The sequence below is a fragment of the Urocitellus parryii genome, chromosome 2 (genome assembly GCF_045843805.1).
Source record: "Urocitellus parryii isolate mUroPar1 chromosome 2, mUroPar1.hap1, whole genome shotgun sequence".
NCBI lineage: Eukaryota > Metazoa > Chordata > Mammalia > Rodentia > Sciuridae > Urocitellus > Urocitellus parryii.
Window position 1 is genome coordinate 162,741,351 of NC_135532.1, and position 21,438 is coordinate 162,762,788.

The 21,438-nt window shown below is 39.0% G+C and overlaps 1 protein-coding gene across 7 annotated transcripts in view; it reads right to left on the minus strand.

Annotated features, from left to right (window-relative positions):
- Zbtb20 (zinc finger and BTB domain containing 20) overlaps positions 1-21,438 on the minus strand; it is a 780,801-nt gene that overhangs the window by 1,075 nt on the left and 758,288 nt on the right. For all 7 annotated transcript variants that reach the window (XM_077795340.1, XM_077795341.1, XM_077795342.1 and 4 more), the window contains one exon: positions 9,602-11,206. In XM_077795340.1, coding sequence (XP_077651466.1) covers positions 9,602-11,206 — 1,605 coding nt within the window. The remainder of the gene's footprint in view (positions 1-9,601; positions 11,207-21,438) is intronic.

Consider the following 21,438-nt stretch of genomic DNA (forward strand, 5'->3'; position numbering starts at 1 on the left):
TGTCATCATTAGGGATTTAACTGTTTACCCTTTAACATTATCAAACAAATATAAGAAATAAGAGAAAGATTCTTGGAACAGGGGGCTCTAGAATCTCTGGGAATTAGAAATATTGATCATATAGTTTGGATCTTTTGGGAAAGATTCCCCCTCTCCCCCCTCCACTGTTTTGCCTAGTAAATGTTCCTATGACAAATGTAAGTCTGGAAAAGATTTGCCAATATAGGAATATGTCGTTCTGAAGAGTTAGGCTTTCTCTTTTACCTCTTTTAAGGCAGAAATATTCCTAAAATGTAACTAAAGAGTTAACTGGCTCTTCTGCACTGACTATACTGAGCAGAGATTGGCTTTGCCAGGGGTGGAAGTTGAGGGGGTGCTGGAGAACACCATGATCTTAGAGTCAAATGGCCCTGTTCAAGTCTAGGCACCAACACACTGTATGCCACTTGACAAATCACTATATGCCTCCGAGGTATACAGTTTTACTTACCTCATTGTGCTGGTGTTGACATAAAATACATATGAAATCACTTTGCAGACCACCAAGGGCGGTGTGGGAATACTTGCATGGTATTCTTATTACAAGGCCACCTCCTTCCCCATTAAATGGTTCCATATGCTTTTTGAACTCTTAGGTCAATTTCTAAAATAGTTTTTCTGTCTCTTTCTTTTTTCTGAGCCTATTGGCAGAGGCTCTTTTCCTCCTGTGTTTACTGCTTTGGTTTGTCATTGGCTTAGAAACCAAATGATCAAGCTAGTTAAAAATAAGGTGTGTAAGAATACTCAGTCACTGAATGATGACATGAGGTATTCTTCTGTAAGTAAAGTCCATGGGTCTGTAACATCTCCTTGGATCATTACTTAAAGACTTATTTTTGTTTGACTATTCTCAACTCTTGTTCTCTGCTCTTAACAGGTAAGATAAACTGCACTAAGGTGTTCGAGCTCTCTCTCCCATCTCATTTCCCATTATCAATGTGGGCACCTATCTCAGAGCAGAAAGTTCCTTCTACATACTCTTCCATGACCCAGTCTAAGGCCCAAAGCCTGAAACTCACTAAGGTAATATTTTTACAACTAAACTATGTAGCAGGACAAGGAATTTACTTTTAAATTTGAGTTAACTTCCATTTATAATATATGTCTTGACTGTGTTTCTGTTTTCTCCATTAAACAAGACAGGAGGTTTGACGTGGTAATAACTGCAATAAATACAATCACCAGACACTGAGTGCTTACTATGTGTTAGGTTTGGTGTTTGGTGCTTTATGTTCATGATCCATTTTGTGAAACTTTCTCTCATTGAACAGTTTGTTGTTGTTGTTATCATTGTTGTGTTTTCAAACAAAAGTATTTGTTTTGATGCACACTGATGGGATAAATATGATGCATAGGATCTCAGGGTTAGAAGAGAAGAATTTCAGACTAAAATAGGAGAAGTTAGGGAAGGCTCATTGCTAATAATCTCAGTTTGCTAAAGAGCTCAGTCTATGCATAGTGTTTACGTTGGTAAATTTTTTTTTTAAATGAGAGATTCCCTAAAAGAGATAGTCATGCATGTTATTTTTAGTTGAAACATTTCTGTCAGCTGTAAACATGCTTGGAACTCAGCTGGTCTTTGCTATCCTTGTGCTTTCAGTACAATTTATAGCAGCTATGATAGGCTGGCCAACTATCTTTTAAAACATGTCCACCTGTCACCTTTAATGGGAAGCGTGCCTTAAGTTCCAGATGGTATTTTGGCTGCTAGGAAGCTGAAACTTTGTCTGTGTTAAAACACTCTTGCTATTTGAAACTTTCACCTTCTAACTGTGTGCTTTGCCTCTAGGCAAGGTCACTGGTGAAAGCTTTTTACTTTCACACCCTTCTAATCTGACAATAAATTGATTCTTCACAGTTGTCATCTTCCCTCTATAGCATATATGTGTATGCTGTTTGTATGCTTGTAATATCAGTTCTGCCATTAATTATCCGCACGACCCTGGGCTTCTTAAGTGTTTTCATCTCTCTGGTTTTGTTTTGCCTTTTGTAAGTGAAGAGTTGGACCAAGCACTTGCATGGCCCTTTGCCGATTTCCTGGTCTTCTGCTTAGAGTGGCCCACAACCCCTGGAGAATCCAGTTCTGGCCTTGTCATTAAATGACCTGAGGGCAACCTGTTTAATCCCTCAATGCATTTGCAGCCCCACATTTTAAATAGGACAAAGTATTTTGTTCCCTTCCCTGCACAGAAAAAAATGGTATGCTAGTTAATGAGGAAAAATGTTTGCAAAGCACTTGGGAGCTCCCTAAAGGAAGGTGCTCTCTCTAATTACTAGGTGCTGTGTGATGGTGAGCATAGGCATTTCAGGAACTGTCTTACTAAATGGAGTGTGTTTTCAGATTAGTCAGGTGCCCACAATTTCCTTTTCCAAATATATAGATTTGAAACAATATCACTCAACAGGAATGTAAATATTTTTCAGTCTCAATATTTTTCTGTATGTGATAATGCAGTCCCTAGAGGGCTTTAGACACTATACACCAAATGGATGTGGCCTGCTGACTGTTGCTTTCCAAATGAAGAAATGAAAAGTGAAGACAAATGGTAGTAGATGGCTTTCCAGGTTTGAGCCTATTATCAAAAATGGCAAGTATGGTTTGTAGAAAGGGACACAAGGTACAAAGTGGATACTTTTGAATTATAACACGAAAGGCAAGCTCATTCGAGCCCCTTCACTTTTAAAAGATCCATTTAGGACCTATACAGATGCACAATCCAGATATGAAATCCATTTCCCTGGCTGGGTGACTTGGGCATGTTATTTAGCCTCTTTAATCCTAGGTTTCCTTATCTATAACTTGAAAATAATGCAGAAAGTACCTGCCTTGAGAAGTTGTTTTGAAAATTAAAGAGATAAAGCACTTTAGCACAGAGTATGCAGCATTTTTAGAAAAAATAAACTGTTCCATTCTGCACAAAGAAACTGAGGATAAGTGAAACCAACTGAGAAATGACTTGCATGACATAGGAATCCAATCCAGAATTTAAAAAATCATTTCTGATAATCAATAATGCAAGTCATTAGAAAAAAGAAGAGGTACCATGAATAAAATGTTAGCAAATAACATAGACAGAGAATTCTCTAGTAAGCAGTGAACTGAACAGTGGAGGCAGACAAATTAAACAGCAGGTGAAGAAATTGAGGGCAGAGGCTGTGTCCTTCACTGCCTTTTTAAGGATGAGAGAGTGGGTGAGAGTCTATATTTTTCTCCATTTTTCAATACCTGCTCTACAACTCCTCATGGACCAGCTCTGATACTTACTTACTTGACTATAACTGACAAGTGGGGGGAAAAAAACAAAGAGGTAAAAGAAAGACACTACTTAGGTTAGTAGTTGTAGAAGGCTCTGCCCAAAGCTCACAAAGTTCTAGTAAAGCCATCCTGATGGGCCAAGACATCCTATTGGAGGCTCAGCAAGAAGTCACTTATTCTACTGATTCTTTCTCATTCTTTCCAGGTTTCTCCTGGGCTGTAAAAAGGACAGCAAAGGCTATTATCAGGAGATTTTTAGAAATACTGTTTCTACCTGCCTCTCCCACTCTCTCTGCCTCTCCTCTGTTGTAGCACAATGCTCTCCTCTTCGGATGAGCACAATGAGGGGTCAGAAAACCAAGACAGGGTGCTTGATGAGGTAGCAGGGAGCAAGGAAGGAAGAGGAAGAGAAAGGGGAAAGTAGGGGTGTTCTGGAAAGTGCAGGTCCTCTGAATGGGGAAAATCAATACTGGACCAGAGAATGAGAAAGGCTCAGCATCAACAAAAGAAGTCTACCCCAATGGAATTATATGCAGCTTTCACTGAGTTTGCTCTCCACCCAGAGAACTCTGGTCAGAAGAGGGCCCACACTCCTGAGATACAGATAATATGATTGCCTGCCAGCTCTTCTGGCCTGTTATTGGTGAGACTGTCTAAGGGGGATTGCCTACTGGGGACACAATGCATTCATAAAACATCTGTGGCTTCAGTGATAGCTAAAATATTTTGGTGGTAAGCAGATGTTTAAAGATGTCATGGAACTTCATCCACATCACCTGACCTCTTTTACAAATTTATGCATGGGGTAGATTTTAACATCCCCAGAAAGTGGTAGCTCCAATTAGAGTAGTAGTGACATCCTGAAGATCCCCTGACAAATAAACCATAGCAGAGAGTAAGATACTAGCCCCACTAGATTATCTCCTTCTCCCTGTTAATAATTTCTTGCTTTCTAGTTTATGTTGCAAAATATATCATGTTGTTGTGACATAACATATATATGTTCCTAAATGGCTTTGATAACTTTACACTATTTATACTTAAGTGTTTTCACAAAAATTACTTAATTCTAAGAGCAACCATATAAAATATGTAAGATATGAAAAACTGAGGTTCAGGTTGAACCTAGATTTTTGTCTAATGACTCTTGCTCAGAAAATGGTAGAAACAAGGCTTTCTTACTCCAAAATTTAAACTCACTTCTTTAGCCCCAATGGTTTGATAAAACTAATAGTGCACTTTCTATATAAGGATTATTATTGTCTTGGCATCCCTATTATTATCCCCCTGCAAATACTGTTTTGCTACTCCTATAACTTTATCTATTTACATTGAATTCATGACTGAAATAGCCAAGCTTCTCAAAGCAACAAGCAAAATTATTAATAATATGATTTAGAAAAAGCAAAAACATCTATCTTTTGTTGCAGGGGGCAGTGGGAACAGATATCTGTACAATATATTCTGTAGTTAGTTTTAAAGAAAGAAAAAGGAAAATTGAGAAATCTAAAAGTCTTTCTGAGAAAAGAATGCATTTATGTATAAGTCGCTTGAATTAAGTTCTCCTGGAAAGCATGCCCACATTTTTAAATAGTCATTTACATACTCACTCAACAAACATTTGCTAAGCAACTACATATGCTAGCCCATATTCATTTATAGATATTTATAGCAGAAAGTCCAAAGTTTAGATCTTAAAGTTCCACCTGCAAAGGGTTGCCAGCTAAAATATATGACACCTTGTTAAATATTTATTTCAGATAAATTGCAAATAATTTTTAATATAAGTACAACACAAATTTTGCAAGGGACATATTCTAATAATCTACTTCTTGTTTATCTGAAATTCCTCTTTAATTAGTTGTCCTATTTTTTTTTAAAGTCTAGCAATTCTATATCCAGAGGTTAATAAATAACCCAGATGCCATACTGGTTATTCTGATTATTACATGTGCTATTTTATTACCTAAAGCAAGGTAAGAATAAATGGAATATGATATCTGAAATGTATCTAGACCCTTGGAAAAAGTATTTAATATATAAATCTGCAAGGTATTTTCTGCACTATTTCTGTGGAGGTACATCATAAAATAAATAAACAACTCTGTGGAAACAGACCACTAATACTTTTGGAAGTGGTTAGACATCATTAGAGAAGGGTTTGATTCATCCATTGACTAAGTATTATTAAATATTTTTTATTTATAAGGTATTATTTACATATATGTATATTGTATATATATATATATATATATATATATATATATATATATATATATATATAAAGTGTGTATGTTTTTTGGCTCTCACAGAGTTTACATTCTAATGAGAATGTTCAACAATGCCCACATAATGATAAAACAGGTCAGTACTTCTAAATACTAGAGGGTTATATTTGCCATGACATCTATGCAGTTTGGAAGACCTAGCTCACTGCTCATATTTGAGAGATTTACTTTTCTATGCACACAGATTCTTCTTAGTTGAATTTTAAAGAATAATGTTATGTAATAGAAGCAACCTAATGCTATCCTAATCACTCAGGCTCAGTCCTCCATAGGAATGATTCTCAACTTCAGCAGGAATTGGGGCTTGTTACAATGCAGATTGCTGGGCTCCATCAGAAACTCTGGGGAGGCATGGAGGGCAGAGAGTAGTTGGGAGAGACTCTGATGCTGCTGGAATGGAGATCACACTGCTGGAGGGTGATTTTTGAATTATTCTAGTGTGTGCCTTCCATAACCATACTGAAACCCTGCTATAAATATCTAATATTTCACTTGTATTCTTTTATTTTGACCTTTGTTTCTTGATGGTGGAGACATATGGGAGAGCCCTACTTTGTTCCACAACAGGATGGTTTGTGTTTTATTTTTCTCAGATTCTCTTGCTTTCAGACATGTCTTAAACTTTTGGTATCATTTTTTCTTAACTCTTAAGAAGCTGCAGTAAGGGACCATGAAAACTCCTAAAAGTAATGTCTTACCATGTTTTGTTGGGCAGTGGCTAAAGAGTGATTAGGTGATGTTATTTCTTTTCACTCTTATAAAAATTGTTAAGGAATGAAAAACATTCTCATTATGAAGTTCAAGAGAAACCCAAGGAATGTCACATTACTTAGGTATGTGAATCTCATAGAGAAAGGAAATGTACTCAACATGTATTACTCAGAAATGAGAATCAGAACAGAGAAATTCAATGTCTCCTGGGTGAGGGTGGCTAAAGTAATAATGACAATGACTTTTCAAAATGCTTTTATGAAAGCTCTCACATGTATCAAAACTTTCAGTTACTCAAAAAGTAGAAACTTATTTTCATTTTGAACTCACAGAAACTGAGGGTAATGGAATCGAGTTACTTGGTTAAGGCCACACTGCTATTTAGAGGACCCATATTCTCTAATTCCAGTACAGTCATCTTTCATTCATGTACTTGCCTTAAGTTTTTAGTGTTACAATAATTATGGAATATGCTTCCTAACTAGGGCTTTGTCAAGCCTACCTCAAAGTCAAAATGATGAACTATTTATTGGTCTCCTACATTTCCTTTCATGAACATGTGGATCATTAACATAGATCTATACAGAATTTGATTGGAATACAGATCTCATAATGATTCTCTGCAGTTTTTGAAAGCAAGTATCATCTACCTTAAACTTCAGAGTTAATAAAATGCAAAGCCAGTTACTATAGCCTATTTGTTTGCATAGTAGCTATGATGAAGAAAACCCAAATTTATTTCCTTTCAGTTCTGCCAAGCTACTCTTTCTTGGTAGGATTTTTTTTTTTTTTGTTAGCCTATGAGTAAAAACATCAAGTCTATTTCTGCTCTTCCAAGTATCCTAAGTACTGTCTAGAATCTTCTTATACCAACATCTAGACTTTTTTTTTTTTAATCCCTTTCCCTGGGCTCCTGTAAAGCTGGGAGGCTGTCCTTTTTTTGTTGTTGTTGTTTTCCCAAGAAGGTGAAAAGATCTTCAGAAGTGTGGGCCACAGCGAACCAAAATCTTGAAATGTCTCTACAAGCTCAGGTGGTCTTTTCTTTTGAAAAGAAGGATCTAGGCCAATTGTTCTTAAACCTTGTTACTTTAGAGACTTTTTTTAGACAAAAGTTTTGAATACTGATGGCCATTCCAAATTGTCATTGCCAAATAATTGTAGCATGAAAGGGAATGTGCTGCTTTTAAAAATTGAGGCACCTAATTGATTTATTTATGTGACTAGTCATTTACAGATGTGGCCACACTATGCACACTAATGCAAATACCTGCAGAAATTACTGAGGATCTCAGTAATTTATTACCATTCTGAAGACCACACTGTGAGCATAATGAAGATTTATAAAATAACTTTACCTATAACTTTTGCATCTATGAAGTCTTAAGTGTACCAGTCCATTGCTGGTTTTCTTGTGGGCAAACCTAGTTATTTGGGTTTACCACAGAATCCTTTGGAGACATATATATCAAAAAGATAATTTTTGGCAGTGCGCTGGAGATTTTATGTTAATTTAAAGCTTTGTTCTACTATGTTATCTAATAGAATGTATGAATTTAATATCTGATGGGTCTAGTGGAAGAGATGCATCAAAGGGGAAAGTAGATTGTTTAGTGATCGAAGACGGGAAAAGTCAACTTTGGTTATGAAGCTACATCCACAAATAGTCCCTTTTTTCCTATTAATCCTTTATTTGGTTGGTTTATAAGATGGCTGTTTAGAGATAGAGGTTATAAGCTATTTGAGAGTATTTTGCCATATATTGCTACTTGATTAATTTCTCTTGATTGATCTCAGGTTTTTATTGCATTCATATTTACCCTCAGTAAACATAGTGACTTACCACTTCCTGAATTCAGAAGTGAGTAATTGTGTTTATCTGGAGGTGTGAAAATAGAAATCTTTAAGTATAACTGATTTGCATTTGGATGCATACATTGATTTACATAATGTCCTGACTTAACTCTGAACTGCAAAGAAGACAAAGTTCATCCTCAAAGTTCAATAGTAATTTGCTCTTTCAGTTATTTACTTCCATACTGCTATCTTATCTCTATGTCTATTGCTTCCCTTCTTTTATAGTCCTCAATTTAAGTATGTATGTTTTACGCCTTATCTCTCAGATCACTTCTAGCCTCACCTGAGAAATAAGGCTGCTTTGAGAAACTAAATTTTTTCCCATGGATTGGAATTCAAGTTTGTAATTTTTCCTCTGGCAAATTATTTGTTTTTTAGTAGAGCTATTCTGGCACCAGAAGTTATCAGAAGACTCTCATTACAATTTCAAATGTGATGATGATCACTGCAGAAGGTATTTTTAGGTATAAGAGAGTCTATGTGAAATCTTAGTCATATAGTTGGTCACTTATATGGAGGCATATCCATGGAGTTCCCACTTCTATGTCTGTCCCATTGTGGAGCTAGGAAAAAGTACCGGTGGAGATGTCAGGAGAGCTTTGCTCTGGAGTCATAGAATCCAGAGAAACACCTATCCTGCCCATCTTAATGACTGAATCCTCTCTACAGCATCCCTGTGAAATGATCATCCATTCTGTCCTTAAATAACTCTCACTACAGGAACCAGTTCCTTCAGAGGCAGTCTGTCCCATGTTAGGGATAACTATATTTCTTTTTCTAGTTAGTTGAAAGACTCCTTGGAGCTTTAAATCATGGGCCCAGTTCTATTTTTTAGAGCTGAAGAGAATAAACTTAATGTCTGCCTCCTTTGAGCCATTTTAATAATGCTAATAATAACTACCAGTTATATAGTGCATATTTTGTGCTAGGAGTTTTTCTAAGAATTTTATATATACTAATTAATATAATCCTCAAAAAGAAGCACTATAAGGAAGGTGTATTGATATTATTCTCATTTTATAAACAAGGAAACTTTGGAATAGAAAAATTATTTTTCCAAAGTTGTCACCTTTTAGTGGTGGCTAAGCCTGAATCCAAATCCAAGTGTTCTGGCCTCAGAGCTCAAGTTCTTAACTACTATATTATGCTGTCTCTGAAACTTAAATACTTGACTATGGTCTATATTATGTCCTGATTCTTCTCTTCTGCAGGCTGCACATCACTAGGATATCCCTACTATACCTAGAGTTTCTGTGAGTTTGTCTTTCAGTGGTAGAGTACTTCATTTCTATGATTGGGCACAGCTAGGGCTTCTAGAATGGGCTTGTGGTGGAGTTTCTTTAAAATCTGAAAGATGACTTCAAACCTTCCCTTCCACCTCCTGTCCTGTCCTTCCATTCCCACAGCTCCCTCAGCCCCCCTGTTGCCAGGCCTCCAGGAAACCAGCACTCACCTGTGTGTACGAACATGTGCTTGACGTAATTCTGTTTGGCGGTGAAAGTCTTGTTGCAGAGAGTGCACTCATAAGGCTTTTTTTCGCCTTGCCCACTGGCTGTGCTGTGGCCTGCAGATGAGGCCAGGGGCTGTGGCGCTGGCAGCTGTGCAGTAAAGGTTGACAGACCAGGTTGGGACACTGTCACAAACTGGGTCTGCTGGCCCGCCAGGGGCTGTGGCAGGCTGAAGAGGAAAGGCTTAGGGCCACTGCCTGCAGGCTGGGTAGTGAAGAGGGCCGGCAGATAGGTGTTGCCCGCTGTGCCAATGACCTGTGTGTTGCTGGTCAAGGTCAGAGGCATCCTCAGGTTGCTGGTGAGGGTTTCTGTCTGGCGTAAGTAGAGCTGGGTACTTGGCAATGGCTGCCCGATGGACGTATTGACTGAAGGCTGTTGCAGGACACTTTTCTCTGAGCTGTTGCTGACAGTGATGACCCTGTTGTCCATCTCCACCTCATTGCTTCTCTCTGGAGAGGAGGCACCTGTTTCTAGCTGGTTTGGCTGTGGGCCGCCATCAGCGGGGGTTTCCGCGACCTGCTCGGGTTGGGTGGGCTCTGCCTGGCCATCCCGGGCCGCCCCTGGCCCAAACTGCTGTTCCACTGAGTCTGGTTCGGTGCCTATGGAGGAGCTGACACCAGAGTCGAAGCTTTCTCCTTTGGGTTCACTCTCGGTACCCTCAGCCTGGTCGGTGTCTTCTGTGCACTCCTCGGATTCATTGCGCTCCAGGATCTGCACCCTTTGCTGCCCATAGTAGTCATAATCATCCTCCATCTCCTGCTTGATGTGGATGTTGCCCACCAGTGTCTGGATGCGCACAGGCCGGGGTTGCTTGCGGCAGTGCGTGGTCTCAGGGGTGGTGGACAGGTAGCGCTCCATCTGCTGTGAGCGCTCATGGATGCGTGTGATCCAGCTGGGGTCTTCCATGTGGTGGTCGCGGGGCAGGCCCAGCGCTGTCTCATGGTGGCTGACCACTGCACCGCTGTAGAAGGAGCGCTCGCCGCTGCCATTCTGCATGGAGCAGGCATAGAGTGCGGAGTAGATTCTGTCCACACTGTGCTGTGGGTGGCTCTGCAGGTAGCCTGATTCCGTGTCACTGCTCTGGCCTGACGTGCCTGACTCAGGAGTGCCCCGTGGCGTGTCTTGGCCCGAGTCCTGGATGCCTGGGAACACATCGCCCACATTCTGCGACACGATGCGTGTGCACTCATCTATGACTGTTTTGATCTGTAGGATGCTGGCCGCTGTGAGGATCTGCAGAGCTTCTGACTGCGAGACTCTCAGCACGCCGCTGTACATGAAGTCAATGAGCTTTTGCACTGACTGCACTGACACTACCGAAGGGATCTCAATGTCGCTGTAGCCCAGTAGCAGCTTGTCCTGGAAGAAGGGGCTGCCGGCTGCCAGCACGCAGCGGTGTGCCCGCAGCATGCTCCCGTGGATGCGCACCGTCACGTCACAGAAGTGGCCACGGTTGCGCTGCTCGTTGAGGGTCTCGAGCACGGAATTGCTGAAGTTGTGAAGGTTGATGCTGTGAATGCGCTCGGTCATCCCCTTGCAACTGATGTCACCTGCAGTACAGCAAGGCAGACACAAAACAGGGCACGTGTCAGATCTTAACTTAATGGTTTTCCTAAAACCTATGTCTCAGGCAAGAAATGCTAGAATCACCCTTCTTGCAGACACAGGTACAGAGATGAGCAGACTGTACATAGAAGCCTAAAGGAACAAGGCCTGGAGCTCTTTCCCAGGTCCTGCCCCAGTGCCCTAGATATTGGATATTGAATCCATCTTGGTCCAGAGCTTCAGCTGAGATTGTGAGTTGAATAATGGGATGCATCTTTTGACTGCTATTTCTATGACTTCAGCAAGGAAGAACTGAGAGGCAAATGGAAGACTTGTTCTCAGGGAACACTCTACTTTCATTTTAGACAAGTCTAAGCCTAGGTCCTTCAGGAAAGTTTCTGTTTCTGCCAATTTCTCAAACTTCCTTTATTCCTAGACATACCAGTATTCATAGTTTAGAAATAAATCCCCTTCCTATTAGTTTATATGTCATATACTATAGCCCACAACACGTAAGTGAAAATTCAACCCAGGCTACAATGTCTACTGAACAGCTGCCACCATGTTTTCTGTACGATGGATGATTATAGAAAGTAATCTGCTAGCTAAAGGAGCATTGTTATCTCTAAGAACCTGTCTGAGCACTCTCTAAGATGGTTATGTAGAATATGGGTGGTTTTATGAGGCTTAATGTAAAGGGAATGTTAAAAAAGTAAAAATTGGGTATGCTGATCTGGAAGACGGGATTATACCAGGTGATCACATTTACACTGGGCACTTTTAGAGTGAAGGGGAACATTAGAGTAATTAGGCCAGAACAGCAAGAGTAAACTATGGGTGGGATATACATTTGCCCTAGGTAACAGAGTATCCTATGCATATGCTCCAGGGAACTATTAAAACAGCTACCTGAGGAAGACAATAGTCAGCAATGTGGAGGCCATGGTAAGCCTGATACATTGTTGCCCCTGTATTTTCAGGTTGTGAAAATGAGGGATAATGATGATAACATTTAGATCCACATTAATGGCTTTCCTATTCTTCTATACCACCTCTCAGATGGCTCTCAAGAATTCCTCTCTCCAACTCATTCTTCAGATTCCTCATTCTTGGAACAATGCAAGAAATAAAACAACTCATCCTGATACTAAAATATAGAGTTTTCTATATATAATTTTACTATCACTAAGGTCTTTCTTTCATTTAAAATAGTAGGTAGTAAAATCATCACCTCTGAGTAAAATGGGCTTATTATTATTATTATTTTTTTTTTTTTTTTTGGTGATACCAAGGGTGCTCTACTACAGAGCTCCATTCATTTTAGTGTATTTCAACACAGAATCTTGCTAAATTGTTAAGGCTGGCCTTGAACTTGCCTCAGCCTCCTAAGTAGCTGGGATTGCAGGCTAAAACAGATTTATCTAAACAGGTGAGAACATTCTTTAAATCATAGCATAACACTGGAGATGTTGAGATGTCATGTATGACTGAGATGTCTTCTTTCAGATAATTCTGGGAAGTGTCTTTATCACAATTATTTTAACAATGAATGCCATGTAATATTTTGGTGTACAAACTCTCTGATATGTAACATCTTATTTACTTCTGTTATGTTTTCAGGATATGTCTTATTATTCCTATTTGCTATAAGATGAAGTTGGGTTCTCAAAATGTGTAAGTGACTTGCCCATAGTTTTACATAACTAATAAGTGAGAGGGTTGGGATTAGAATCCATTCCTCTTGATGCTCTTTTCACTGCATATACTGGATTCTGAGTAATGGAACTTGAATTGACATTTAGATTTAGAGCTGTCCTTATGTAAGTAGGATAAAAAAATACATTGAAAGTTATGGATATTGCTTTAGAGACAAGAAATGGTCAACATCAAAAGCTGTTGTATCACACAGATACACACACACACATACACACACATTCCATGAGAAAAATTCAAACTGCTTGTTTGACTAAATCGGATTGCAAGTCAAGTAAATCTAAACAATCAAGTTATCTGCTAAATATTCTGAATTATGATTACTGCAGCAATGTTGTCACCAACTTCATTAAAAACTACAGAAATGTAAACTTATACACATATACATGCTGATCTGATAAGCCTAGCTGGATTTTTGCAGACATAATTCTTAAACATCTTCCTAAATATTCTGGCCCCACACTGCGATGAGCAGCCATGAAAGGCTGAATCGCTTTTTGCTGATATGGGTACAGATGTGAGGGAGGGACTCTGCCTCTCCATTCAAGCGCACCTCATTTCTCCAGCACACAATGTGGAGGCAACTCCTTTCCCAGGCTTTCTTTCATTTTTAACACTAATACAGTGGGAAAAAGTTTCTGCCACAGCAAGGCAAAGTCCAGGCTTTTGTGAACATGTCCTTTTCAGCCAATGGGCATTAATGTATAGATTCCAATGGAATAAATCTGAAATACTCTACTGTAGAAGATTTGTCCCCATTGAAAACACATCTTGATTAGATGGTTATTCAAGGTCTGTATAGGAAGGAATGGTGTGAAAATGCTAACTCTATTCTTTCCTAGATTGGCACTGAATAGGCATTTGGGCTATTCAAAACACACACACACACACACACACACACACACACATAAAACAACCACCCCCCTCCCCCAAAACCCAAACCCTGTCAACTCTATAAAGCTACACAACTTTACATACATTTTGTGTATTTGAGGATGCCTCCTCACCTTAAAGAAAGAAAAACTTGGAAAAACCCACCATAGTATAAACGTGAAACTGATGCAAAGTGATGAAAAAGAAATTGTTCCCTGTGTTTTAAAATAATAACCTACTCCTTTCACCAGAGTAAAAAACATGAAGTCAGCCTGTGATAGCATTCACTAGAAACATGCTGAATGTGGTGATGTATTCTAAGTGACTATGTTGTAAGAGGGAGCACAATGTATGGGGCTGAAGCAGGGGTTAGCACTGAAGGGAAAATCTGCCTGGTGAAGGTGGGAGAGGGCCTGGCTCTCTGTTTTGTAGGAATTCAGCTCTTGCCAGTCCCTTAAACTGCAGGGGTCCAGGGATAGGACTTAGCATGAGAATAAAAAGCTGCCTGGGCATAAGAGAAAATGAACAAGAAAGGAAACAGCAGGCAATACAATCTCTTTTAATTAGGTGTGAAATCTAGTCCTTTCTCAGTCAGGAGAGCAAAAGGATATATAAAATGAGACTAGTGCAAGAATAAGGTGCTGCAGAGGGGGATGGGAACTGGAGTTTCTTTGACTTGGGAGGAAACTCTAGCTATCAAAAATAAAACCAATAGGAATTTCGGTCAAGTCAACAGGTCTAAGTCAAATGGCAGGTCCGAAAAACCCTTGGGCTTTCAATCTGGGGCACCAGGCTCAGATGAGGTAAGTAGGGCAGCACAGGAAATAGGGCTAGGGTAGCCAGGCCTTCACAACCCAGTCTCATACATCACACTCTTCTCAACATTGTATCTTGATACCTTTAGCATGCTGAGGTTGATCTTTCATATATGAGGTCATTAATGATGACCTTAAGCTATTACCTTGGTGCCACTTGCCAAGTTGGTCATACTAGGAACAAGTCAGTGGACTCTCGGGAATGCAGATGTGCATTTTGGTCACTCAGACCCCTTACTCCTTAAATTTCCTGCAAAGAAATTCAGTAATGCCTACCTCACCTAAATGCCAAAGGGCCTTTCTGAGCCCTTGTACTATAGGACATACAGAGGTTTTAGCTCAGTTTCCCCATCTAGAATAAAAGGCTCTGTGCCTTCCCATCCTCTCTTTCTATTTCACTGCTATTTTCACATTTTTGGAGGGTGGCTGGGAGCACTAGGGAAATCAGCTGTGCAAGAGGAAGGCAGCAGTCAGAGCAAAACCTCTTTCTCCTACCTGGCTTCTACCTGGTAACCTTATTCCTATAGTGGGACCACAGAAAGGCCATCAGTCTGTGGGAAGGAGAGTTGTAGGGTTTCAATTTTCCATTCTTGGGCCAAAAGGGTGAGGTTTGGGCCCTTTCCTGATGAGGGTTCTCCTCTGTCTTCCAGGGTACCTAAACCCAGTGTTCAGAAACCACCAGGGATTTATTATTATTATTAAAATTATTAACTTTAAATTATTTATAACAGCATTCTACATATGTTTTTACAACTGTAGTTAGGTATGTCTTTATTATTACTTGAATTTTAATTCATCTATGAAACATTTTTAAAGAGTAAATATTTAAGGGTACTTAATTTAATTGGTGGGTATGGATAGCATCTACAGTCTTCATGAATGGACATGTTTTCACTTTCATAGAAACAAGGTTAGTAGCTTTCATTAGAATATCAAAAAGGTATGCATTCTTCCCAAATTAATACTCATGGATTGAGATTCAAGTATCTCTAAGCTGATCTTTACTACTTTCAATAATCAGAGCCCTGAAACTCATGGCAGCCTTCATGATTCCATCTAATGCATTAGGATTTTTGATAAGCTGATAGTTCCCACTGCTTTAATTGATATTATTTTATAAGATAAGGTAAATAATTTAAAGAAAAATTTGGATTGAATCTAGGTTTTATCAGAGTAGATTCCATTTGATAGTTAACACAAATCCACAGAAGAATTAAGGGAATACCTTTTAAATTTTTTGACCATTAAAATTAGATATTGTGGCATATAATTGGAAAAAAACCTAAGTACAAATTCAGTGCACAGTTTTAATCCAGCCAGCAAAATCCAATTCACTTGAGAGCTCTGCAGGACAACTAACAGGTACTCTTTCTTTTCCCTTACTGTCCTTGCCTTCCTTTGCCTTCCCCCTCTCTCTCCTTTCTTTTCCTCTCTTTTCTTTCATTTTCTTCTCTCTTTCCTCCCTCTCTCCATTTCCTTCTGTTGTTATACCTTTAAATTTTATTAAGTTTCAAGTATGGGGAACAAGAAGGCAAAATTTGAACTAGGAAAGCATTTGCCCTATGACCCTCAGGCCCATTCACAAATCTAGATTTAACATCCATCACTGGCTGCGTTTTCTTCTCTTCTCTCTTTATATTTTGTCTGAATGCTGAGGATACATTTACATTACTAGTGGGATTTTCAGGTCCAAAAGAAGAAATAATCCCAGGGAAGACTTTTACAGTTGGCCCTAGAGACTCTTGCAGAGTCTAGAGAGTCTAGGGACTCTTCCTGTCAGTTATCACAGGTCTTTGGCTTACCAATTTCAACTTAAGTCTGCTGTCACATCTAAGAAGGAAGAGGACATGCCTGGCCAGATGTCTAAAACTGCAATATAACTATCTTGTGGATGAAGTTGCTTTTAGGGTTGCTTGAATTGTCAACAGTTCATTAATGGAATGTTTACTGTGACTACTTCAGTGTAAATGGACCTATAATAATATAGAAGAACTGAAATCTAAAAAAAAAAAAAAAAAACAAGAAGAAAGAAATTCATCCATAAGGACATTTGATATTCAAAACATATTAATCAGTCAACTTCTACCAGAACTCAGTGCTCAGGAAAAGCTGCATTCTGCTTTTATCTTTTTGGATTGTACAAATAACATAATTGATCATATTTCTTTCTTGGCTTTGTTTACTAGGGAACTCTAAATTAAAATTTAGTCTACATTTTAGCAACTATATAGACTTCCTGATTTTTTTTCTATATAAATATTTCCTCAGTTTTATTCTATGGTTAATTCCTTATTTCACTTGTACACTGTTTTCTTCGTTATAGTTACATAAAATATATTTCCTCCATATTTATTAATAATTGAATATTCTTTTAAGTCAACCCATATCCCTTTAGTTATGAGGTGAGGGTATAATCAAACAATCAATTAGTTGTTCAGCATCAACTTTATGAAACCAATTTTGCATATAAGTTATAACTTCATTTTTTTTAAAGAGAGAGTGAGAGAGGAGAGAGAGAGAGAGAAATTTTAATATTTATTTTTTAATTCTTGGCGGACACAACATCTTTGTTGGTATGTGGTGCTGAGGATCGAACCCGGGCCGCACGCATGCCAGGCGAGCGTGCTACCGCTTGAGCCACATCCCCAGCCCATAACTTCATTTTAAAGTATTATCAAGCTACATGTATATTAGGATTATCTAGAGAGAATCAATAGGATGTGAATATAGATACATGAGAGGGGATTTAATACGGAAATTGGCTTATGCTATTATGGCATCTTATGTTATAAGTCTTATGACAGATAATCTGTAGGTTAGGGACACTGAAATTCCAGTAGCAAAGGTCATTCAAAATACAAAGGCCTTAGAACCAGGGAAGCCTAGAGTGGCATTCTCAATTCAAGGCTGGAAGCCCAAGGGCACAAGGAAGGAGCTATTGATATTAAGTTTTGGGGTTCAAATGCCAGCAAGTCTGAAGTTCTGATATCCAAGGCAGATGAGTCTTTCTCAGCTCCCAGGTAGAGATACCAATTTGCCTTCTGTATTTTTCCTCTGTGAGCCCTTAATGTGTCAAAATGAGGCAGAGTCTTCCCTACTTGTTCCACTCATGGGCTTGCCACTTCTCACAGACAAATCGAAAATGATGCCTATCTGAGTTTCTAGGGATTCCTTAATCCAGTCAAGTTGGTATCCAAAACTAACTATCACAAGTCCATCCTTTGTCAACTTGATACTCATACACATATCCTCAAACCATTCTTAATTTCCAAATAAAGAAAATAACAAGGTAATAGTTTTGCCTTACAAGATACAACGGAAAATTCCCTAATTCCTTCCCCAGAAGAAGAGGCAAAAATTCCTGGGTGATATTTACTCATCTTTTGATATTCTATGATTTAAACATTAAAATGTACAATGAACAATAAAGAAAATATCTCTTATATGATAAAGAAAAGAGAGGAATGAAAATAAAGACATTGCTTAATATATATATGTATATATATATATAATATGTGTATATACATATATAAGAAATAGGTATGTGTGTATATGTATATGTACTTGTACATATACATATATGTATATACATATACACATGACAATTACAGTCCCCATTTCTGTAGTTGGTCATGTAGTTCTAACAGATAATTATTGTATTTTCTACTTCCCATTTTATATTGCCTTTGTGTTAAACAAATACCTCAGATGGTCATGGTTCTTTGGGATGGCTCCAAACTTCTTTTCTGAGAAATCTGGGACATTTGTAATCTTTCTCAGTTGTTGTAATTTCCCATTGACCTTAATCATAGGGCATGGTAATACTGAGATGTTCAAGAGATCTCCACTGTTTCAGACATGTTTTTCTTTACCTCCATCATGGAGTAGTAATTCAACTTCCATTTGGTTGTTTAGATCTACTACCCCAATCAACATCATAATTCCCTTCTTAGCCTGTTGACTCAGAGGTATGAAGAAATCAAAGTGGCCACGTGGCAGTTTTAACTTCTAATTCAATGGAATCATTGTTGTGTCTCTTGTGGAAGCATTCTTTCTTTTGGAACTAAGACTTCTAGGCTAGCAGAGCAAAAGTTGTTGAAACACAAATAAAATATTTTTTAGTCCATCACTAGGATGATACCACTCCCATTTTCATTTTTGATTTCTGGATCCATGAATCCTGGCTCTTGTGGAAATAGTACCCTACACTGATGTTGATTTAGAGCACATACTGCATTCTGGAGAACCTTGCCCCAGTCCTGCAAGGTACTGTCACCTAGCTGGCACTGTTACTGCAACTTTGAAAGGCCATTTCACTATTCTATCAAGCCAGTTGATTTAGGATAATGGTGAAAATGGCAAGACCACTGAATTCCATGAGCATGAGCCCATTGCCATACTTCTTTTACTGTGAAATGAATTCCTTGGTCAGAAGCAATGCTGTGGGGAATACCATGCTGGTGGCTAAGGCATTCTGAGTCCAGAGACTAGTTTTGGCAAAAGCATCATGTGCACAGAAGGCAAATCTATATCGAGAATGTGTATTCCAATAAGGGTAATATGCTGCCCCTTTCATGACAGAAGCACACCAATGTACTTAACCTGCTGTCACGTTGCTAGCTGATCAACTTGGGGAATGATGCCACATCAGGGACTCAGTGTTGATCTCTGCTGCGTGCAGACTGGGCACCACAGCTGTAGCCATAACCAGATTGGTCTTGGAGAGTAGAAGTCCATGTTGCCAATCCCACATGTATCTTCCATTCCTGCCATCATGGCCACTTTGTTTAGGAGCCCTTTGATAATAACAGAGGTGGGTAGGGAAGGAGGCTGATTACATTCCCATATTAAGTCATACTATCAAGCTGATTATTAAAGTTCTCTTCCCTGAGAACACACTTTGGTGGGCATTCATATGGGACACAAGTATCTTCATATCCTTTGCACACTCAGATAGGTCTATAACTCCTTCCTAAATCTCTTTGTCATCAATTTTCCAATCATGTTCCTTTCAAGTCCTTGACCATCCAGCTACTGGCTACAGGTCATACACTGCTATATAATCAAACATCTAGCCATTTCTTCTTTCAAGCAAAGGGCATAATGAGGTGCATTGCCTGAAGTTCTGCCAGTGAAAAGATTTCCCTTCAGGACTGTCCTTCAGGGATGCTCCAGAAAAGGGAAGTAGTGCTGCAGCTGTCCATTTTCCAGTGGTACCTGCATATTTTGAATAACCATCTCTAAATGAGTCTTTTTTTCCTCACAGAGTACTCCCCATGAGGCCATGTACAGGTTGGGAGAGAGTAGATGGTATAGTAGGAGGAGGAACTATGGGCATTTGGGTTCATTGTTCTTTAACTTATTTGTTCCTTCAGGACCTGTTCACTGGGAAAAATCCAAATAAGGCCTTTTAGGCACTGTGCTTCTTTCTTGGCTATAGGAGGTGCCAGATGCAACAACTTATCTTTTACCTTATATAAGGGATATCTCGACATGCTCTATACCATAGGACCCTTAAGAATTTCACTGAGGCATAAGACCCCAAATTTTAGATTTATATTCTACCCTCTGACACACAGATGTTTTTCCAGTAAGCCCAGAGTAGTTGCTATATCATGCACACTAGGTCCAATCAGCATAATGTCATTAATGCAATGAAACAGTGTGATATCTTTTAGAAAGGAAAGGTGATCAAGATCCTTGAGAAATAAATTATGATGTAGGGCTGAAGAGTTGATATACCTCTTAGATAGGACGGTGATGGTGTATTGCTGGCCTTGCCAGCTGAAAGCAAACTGCTCCTGGTGGGCCTTATGGACCGGTTTGGAGAAAAAGCATTTTCCAGATCAATAGCTACACACCAAGTACCAGAAGATGTGTTAATTTGCTCAAGCAATGAAAACACATACAGCAACTGCAATAGGAGTTATCACCTGGATAAGTTTATGATAATCCACTGTTATTCTCCAGGATCTATCTGTTTTTTGCATAGGCCACACAGGAGAGTTGAATGGAGATGTGCAAATCACCATACCAGCATCTTCCAGGACTTTGATGGTGACACTAATCTCTGCAATCCCTCCAGGAATGTGCTATTTTTTTTTATTTACTATTTTCCTAGGCAAAGGAAGCTCTAATGACCTCCATTTGTCTTTTCCTACCATATCAGCCCTCACTCTGCAGGTAAGGGAACCAATGTAGGTATTCTGCCAGTCACTAAAAACACCTACTCTAATAATGCATTTGCAAACTGGGAAAGTGGCCACAGGATGGATTTGGGAACCCACTTTAAGTCAGATCTGAATTAAAACTCCAATAACCTGATTTCCATAAGCCTCTACTCTGACTGGAGGGCTACAATGATGTTTTGAGTCTCTGGGAATCATTGTTAGTTCAGAACCACTGTCTAGTAGTTTCTGAAAGGTCTATGTATTTCCCTTTTCCCAATGCATACTTACCCTAATAAAAACCATGTGTTCCTTTGGGTAAGGATGGGAAAAAGATTAAATTTTTGACATAAATTTTTGGTAGTTTACTGGGGTCCTTTTTCAAGGGGACCCAACCTACCCTTCATTCCAGCTCTGGATCTCTGAACTGGCTCATATTTGGGAATCAATTGAGTGGTTTTTATGCTTTGAATTAGATTTTTGTTTACTTCACCTGAGTTTTCTGTTTATATGGATCAAGTAAGAATTTGGTAGGCTTTCTATCCAATCCAATTCTAGAAACACTATTATGTGTAGCCAAAGTTATAGATTATGTGAGTCAGGTTATTCTGATTGTGGCTTTGACCCTGCTTTCTGTTATGGTAACTACACCTACCTTGCCCTTGGCAA